The sequence below is a fragment of the Lutjanus erythropterus genome, chromosome 2, assembly GCF_056507025.1.
Source record: "Lutjanus erythropterus isolate fLutEry1 chromosome 2, fLutEry1.hap2, whole genome shotgun sequence".
In the NCBI taxonomy this organism is placed as follows: domain Eukaryota; kingdom Metazoa; phylum Chordata; class Actinopteri; order Lutjaniformes; family Lutjanidae; genus Lutjanus; species Lutjanus erythropterus.
In genome coordinates this window covers 24,454,577-24,461,843 of record NC_139318.1, presented here as the reverse complement: position 1 = coordinate 24,461,843, position 7,267 = coordinate 24,454,577, and the positions used below count along the sequence as shown (strand labels likewise).

General features: G+C 35.9%; 1 protein-coding gene across 1 annotated transcript; it reads right to left on the bottom strand.

The window, feature by feature from the left end:
* Positions 1-2,298: 2,298 nt before the first annotated feature.
* guca1ab.2 (guanylate cyclase activator 1Ab.2) lies at positions 2,299-7,267 on the bottom strand. Its single transcript, XM_084744884.1, has 5 exons — positions 7,140-7,267; positions 5,545-5,818; positions 4,017-4,166; positions 2,813-2,903; positions 2,299-2,705 (listed from the first exon to the last, which is right to left on the bottom strand). The coding sequence occupies exons 2-5, from the start codon at positions 5,740-5,742 to the stop codon at positions 2,575-2,577; spliced, it is 570 nt and encodes a 189-aa protein (XP_084601010.1). The 5' UTR covers positions 5,743-5,818; positions 7,140-7,267; the 3' UTR covers positions 2,299-2,574.

Genomic DNA, 7,267 nt, shown 5'->3' with positions numbered 1-7,267 from the left:
AAGTTTATTATTAATGTAAGTGGCCTGTGTCTAGACTGGATATCCCTAACTTGGCCCACATTCAGAACTCGCACCAAGTATTTATGACTGACTGACTTGACTCTGCTGGCAGGCAATCAGGGAGTTTCCATGAGGAAAAAAAAACGATAGTGACTCAAGACAAGTGGACGCTGATGATGATCTCGTCGTTAATAGTCGCCACAACAGCCCGACAACAACAAACCACTCCCTGAAACTACTCTCGGCTCCGAGAGCGTGTGTCCGCTGTCAGATGCGCAGATTTCCCTTTGATTTCCCTGGTTTCGACAACACATGCACATATGCGCATGTTGCCGTGTGTGTGATGCTAATTATTTATTCTAGGATGGGGAGGGACCGTTGTAAAGTGGCTGTTGTGTTGTGTTGAGTTGTTTTGTGTCCAAACAAAAGTGTCAGCTGTCTTTATCATTACAAAGCATGTGTCCAGGGGACATAAATATAAAGGGGACTGTAAGGTGGTCACTAGGTGATTAAAGGGATAAAAAAAAAAAGAAGAAGAAAAGAAAAAAGAATATTTCTGTTGCACACAGTTAGGTTTGTCTGACTTCATTCTTCTTCATTCATCTATTCTTCTATCTAAAAATCTATCTTTACATTTTCATTTTCTTCATTTTTTAGTAGTGATATATATTGTATCTTGGACTTTTTGTTGTGGTATTATTGTATCTCGAGCTTTTGGTATTGTTTCTTCCCTGATAAATGAAACAGTCCACAAAGGCAAAATTCTCCCAAACGATGCACATTAATGTCATATTCTGTGATGACAGGTCCTGAGTAAATATTATTTAGTATTTTAAGTGGTCAAAAGTCAAAACATTTGGGAACTACTGTACCAAAAAGTATTCATTCATTCATTGTATGTCCTCTTATGATTCTTTCAGTCCTTCTATGTCAGTCAGAGCCAGTCAGTTAAACTGCATCTACGCACGTAAAAAAAAAAAAAAAAACATACCATCAGCCCTCATAATATATCTATTCTGATGTAATTAATTAAAGATTCAATGAAAACCAAGAACTGATTAAATTTATCGCTTACTCAGCTGCCTATTACATTAACACTGGAAAACAAAATATTACATTGTGCGCTATCTGTCATTTGCCTTTAGGAATGTGCACATATCAATATGAATTCTTTATAAACATCAACTTTCTAGCCAACAGGCTTGACAGTGTCAGAAACTAATTCATATTGCAAACTTTAATTTAGGAAAACTCAAGACTTCAGGCTGTCTATTGCTGTGGAAGAAACAACTGAAGAACAGCAGTGGATCAGCCTGAAGTTCAGAACTCTATTTCCATCGCATCAGTCACCTTGGTGGAGTGAAGGGGGGGGGGGGGGGGGGGGGGGGTCTGTAGCAAACCCAACATTTGAAAACTTGTCAGAGTTTAAAAATTTTCAACAGCTGTTTGATTATTTCCATGCAGTTACTTTACTTTCACACAGTAAATGGAAATTCACACAGTATGATGGTTATCGTGAAGAATAATAAGCTGTAAATAAGAATCAGAGCAGAGGCTGATTAAAGAAGAAAGTCACACGAATTTAATCACTTTTCTTGTTTATTTTAAAATACATGTTACAGCTACTGTGAATCTACCTCATTGTAGTCCTTTGCATCAAATGAATTCAGTGTATAAAAGGGTTCTGCTGTAAAGGCTTCTAAAAACACCTACATTTCTGCAGTGGCTCAAAAGAAGGAAATCTCAGAGGGCTTTACTGCACAGTATATAAAAACAATTTATGAGTCAACTTGATCTAGCTTTTACCTGATAAAAAGTAGCAGCATGTACAACTGCAAATCTTGATTAATATTACAGCACTCACTGAAAAAATATTTTCTTGTTTATTGTGGGCACAATAAACAAAGCAAAAACCTATTTATCAGTGAATGTCAGTATTTTGTTTGCAGTAGATTTTTTCTGAACATGTGAAATTTAACATATATTTAATATCAAACAGCATGCGAAAGTTAAATTTCATGGCAATAATGGCACTTAATGTACGTTGGACATAAATCATATTGTGTTTCTTTTCAGCTGGAATCCAACAAAGGATGCAGCTGAACACTGATATATTTGGAAAATTTCAGCTATTAATTTGTCTTTATAGTATAGAAATATTGAATTTGTGTTGGTTATTTCAGAACCTAAAACTGTTCAAAGATATTTAATCAGAAATTAACACACTGACTTCATTTGTTTCCTCTGTGAATTACTGTCACATTGGCAGATAGCTTGTAAATTAATGTTTTAGTTTTTTGAAATCATTAAAAGTTATGAGGGAGTATACTTTGCACTGCAAGTTTGTGTCCTTTCACTGACTACAACTTTAGATGGAAAGTCTCTGCTGGTCCATGAACAGGTGAAGTAAAAACCAAAACAGTACAACTGTGCTATACTTTGATATCCACACAGAGACTGATCCGCTGATCCATTTGTCCTGCTGATGATTTGTGGGTGATCCTGAACCCACGTCTTCTGGCACAATTATGCAAACATGAACTGTATATGTCATGGTCCATGCAGCTGGAAATTTTAGACATTGCCCTTTATTTCTCCTTGAATCTTTTGGAGAATATGTGTGAGGTCCAGACTCTCTGTTAGTGTCTTCAGCAGCATTTCATCATTCTGGACTCCTTCCATGAACTCCTCGTAGGACAGTTCACCTGGAAAACACATAAACACACTTCACTGATGGTAGTGACAGAGATTCTTGTATAGTGAATAATCTACCATGACTACGATATTCAGATTTTTTCCACCTGATTCTTACCGTCTCCATTGATGTCAATCTTGTCAAACACCATGTTGGCAAAGTCCTCCGCTGACATCTCACAGGGACCTCCATTGATTGCACGAATGGACTAATCAAGACAGAGACAGAAGAGATCATGTCAAAAACTGGTGGTGGAATGTAACTGAGCAGAGGCAGATTTACCATTAGGCAGAGGTCAGCAGTGGCCTTCAGCCTCAAACTGCCAAGGGTCCCATAAACAGCTTCTTTAATTTGTGCAACAGCAAGTAGGTCCAGTAAGGAAACTATCACTTCTAATCTAGGATTACAAAGGTGCGTTGTTTTGTCCTGTACTTTTACACTATATAATGGTTCTTTTCCAACTGTGAAAAAGTAGAGAAAAAAATAAATAAAAAGGTGCTTGTTTTGCACGTTAAACTTCCTAACTTTACTGATCAGACAGAAGAGTAACTTGACCTAATTGTATATAAAGTAATTACAGTTACCAAAGCTAAAAATAGCATGCTGGTGCATCAATTTTAACAATCTAATGATAAAATACCTAATAATAAATCAGTCACAGGGCCAATTTTCTGCAAAGCGAATGCTTTTGATACTTTAAGTACATTTAGCCGATATTACTTAAGTAGTGTAACTTTCAGAATCAGTAGGATTTGTCTGATTAAGGAATTACAGACAGAGGACAGGGTCTCTGCAGGTACAGCCACACCACACACTTCAAGAAGGTCATTCTTCTTCTTCTTCTTCTTCTTCTTCTTCTTCTTCTTCTTATTATTATTATTATTATTATTATTATTATTATTATTATTATTATTATCAATAGTAGTAGTAGTAGTAGTGTCTTTCTGAGTCTATAATTGTTTTGTTAGAAAATGTTGCATATTATGCCTTGTGTGCTTTTTCCATTGTTGTATTGATACTTTTATTTTCATTTGTGTAAAAGATCTCAATATTTCTTCCATTCAGTCATTCATGAAGATGATGAATAAGTCCTCTACCACTGTTTAAAATGGACACGTGCATTGATTCATCGTTGCTAACATTTGTTCAGCCAGTAGATGTCAGCTAAGTGTCAGATATTTACCTCTGCTCTTTGCATCACTGCAGTGTATCCCACGCTCTTTGTATGTCAGTCAGACCTGAAGGGTCTTAGCAGGTTGTTTCAGGACAGTACTTTGGATTTTCTTTGGTCTATTACTAAGCCATGAAGGCTAATGCTCACCTTAATTATCAGAAGCAGCTCCTCACGGTCGATGCAGCCACTCCCATCTATATCATACAGTTTGAAGTACCAACGAAGCTTCTGTTCAACTCCTGCTTTCAGCACCAGGCTCAGGGCGGCTACATACTCCATGAAATCAATGAAGCCATCCTACAAAAGAGACAGACAGCATAAACATTGTGATATCCAAGGTATACTGCTGCCAAATAAAAAAAAAGGCAAATTGTGAAATTAAGGCCCATTGCCTTCCTGTTTTTATAACTGAACTGATCTACACCTCTAAAAAATGATCGAACAGTACAGTCATAACTAGAGGTGCATAAAGACGTCTGTATCTGTATCTGGTCAACCATCAGTATAATCCATATCTGTATTTGGTTAGAAGAAGAAGTGGGTGTGATTAAATCAGACAAATGTTTTATTTTCTAACCTAATATTCATTGGCAATGCAATCGTTGTGCCTTCAAAGCATCAAGAAGATTTAATATCAGCATATAATTAATCATAAAATATATTTCCACATCCTCATATTGTACATTTCATCTATTTCTCTTTTATTTTAATTTTAATTTTTGGTTAAACTAAATTTTATGAACTGAACCCCACCACCACCACACCTTTAACTGGGAGACACTGAGCAATAATCCAATCAGCACTGGAAGTATAAGAACTCTTAACAATATCAAAAGATATAAAGATATTAATCTTAAATTGCAACGATGCTGCATGCATGTTTCTTAATATGTTTAATCTTACCGCAGTTGGCAGTACTAGAGTGTTATAAATATATATTCTATTAAAGTATTAAAAATAAGTACTTATGTCATATAACAGAGAGATTAGTTAGTGAGGATACACTTGCTCCTCTTTCACTTGTATGTAAAAAAAGGTTCCACCTGTCTTGTTTAGGGTTGTAGGTCAGTTGGGTAAGCAGTCGAAGAGATAAATCCCCTCTCTAATGGACTAAGTGTCTCTCAAACAGATTTCTATTAGCAGAAATAACATCATCAACTTTCCTCTAATGCAAACTCAAGCAGACACTGAAGTAAAAATAGATACACAGTTTTTAAAATAACATGATTTCACATGAACATGAACCAGTTTCTTTTCTCATACAATTAATAGACAGAAAATAAATACTGATTGAATACGTACAAACAAATAAACCCACAAGTTTTTCAAAATCTTTGCAGGTTATTTGAAGAGGATGATGTTCATCACTGTGATTCTTATTTTAAGTAATAGTAGTAGTACATTTTCAGTATTATTTGTATGTTATGAGCATGGTTGGGATTACTCATATCATCAGCATTATTTTAAGATATCCACCTGCAAATAAATACATTTAATTTGGACTAAATCATCACGTCTTTGTGCAAAGGATACAGTTTTGAAACATTTCACAATCAATGTTATTCAGTAAAGATGAAAATCAACTCATGATGAGTACTCATAGAAATCCACCATCATTGACAGTAACATTAGAACAGATATATTACCCTGTTAAAAAATTAGAAATTAAACTTACATCATTCATATCAAACGTTGTAAACATGGTCCTCACGTAGGCATCTGACGTGTCCGACAGATTTCTCAGGCCAAAGAACTGCTTAAACTCGTAAAAAGTGAGAAGTCCAGACGGGCACTCGGTCATGAATTTTCTGTACCACTGATGACTCTCACAGGCTTGTAGTTCCTCCACAGTTGACCCAGAGCAGTTTCCCATGTCTTTTCTTCAGAATAAATATGTAAAAACCATAACCAGTATGTACTGCATCCACCACCAAGCATCCAGGCGTGCCCTGTGTGCAGACAGAAAACAGTGTGTAAGCAGCGGGGTTCAGTGTGTGGGGCAGCCAATCACATCTCAGTGCGTCTGTGTGAACGGCTCAGAAGTTGTAATCCACTTTGCTTGCCAAAGACTAATTAAAGAGACCTAAGAGCAGAACCTAATCCTTGTGCACCAGATGACACTGGCTGACTAAAAATTAATATTTTATATGTTTGACTTACTTTTTATGAATCAGATTTAAATTATTAGTGCAAATTTAGCATATTTCTAGCAATTATGGTGCTTAATGAACTCTGCAGCACAAATGGCCTCGTGTCATTACTTAACTATGTTTTCACCTGAAGAACTCATCATATGACCAAAACTTGAGGGGCCAGTAATTAACATGCTAAAAATAAACAGGTTTTCTGTAACTGTGAATGTATGATTATATGTAAATGTTGCTTTCATGTCATGTTCGTGTTCTGTTTGTTTCATAAATAAGACTCACAGTCTACAGTGTGGGTCTTCAGCAGGGGTCTGCAAACTTAAGAGGGTCCTCAGAGTTACTGCAGGAAGGCCACCATCTTTTTTTTTTTTTTTTTTTTTGGATAAAATTTATTGTTTTTACTCCCCAAATTAACATATGTCTGAAAATGCACATGAAGATGAATCCGACATATTATCAGCAAAGACAAACTGGACTATTCATAAAAAAAACTGAGAAAAAAAATAGACAGATTTAATTAACACAGATTTAACATTAACAAAAGGCTACGCATGGATCCTCATGCAATCATGAGAGCTAGCAGAAATTCAAGTGCAAACGAGAGAGGACTTGAAAATATTCAGTGTATGTAGTCAGGGGTCCCTGCTCAATTTAGACGTCCATGGCCTGAAAAATATTGAAGACCTCTGGTTTACAGCAATATTAGCAGCTCTGTGAAGCTGCATTTGATGCTTACATCAATTATTACAATGATAATACATGTTGACATTTAGCAAGCATAATGTTTTCTATGATCAGCACGTTTGTTTAGCATGTTTTCAAGATTTTTCTTTGGGATTAAAAAAGTTCTGTCTTATCTTATCTTATCTTATCTTATCTTATCTTATCTTATCTTATCTTATCTTATTGTAACCATGCTAATATTTGCAAATTTCTACTGAACACAAAGCACAGCTATAGGAATGCATAGGAATTATGTCATTAGTTATGTCATTAGTTATGTCATTAGTTATGGATTTTAACCAGAGGATGGCTAATGAAAAGTCAGGAGATCAAAATGATCAAAAATCATCCTCTGAGGACTATGACTGAATATCAAACCTTTCACTGTATGGAGTTTCACCTCGCTCTTTGGTCTGTAGATTGTGGAAGCCCAGGTCGTCCCTCTGCCAACACTGTGAATATGTTACTCTTCTGTTGCTGCAGACACTGACATGAACTCAGTGTCACAGTGAGGAGGTCATTGACTCC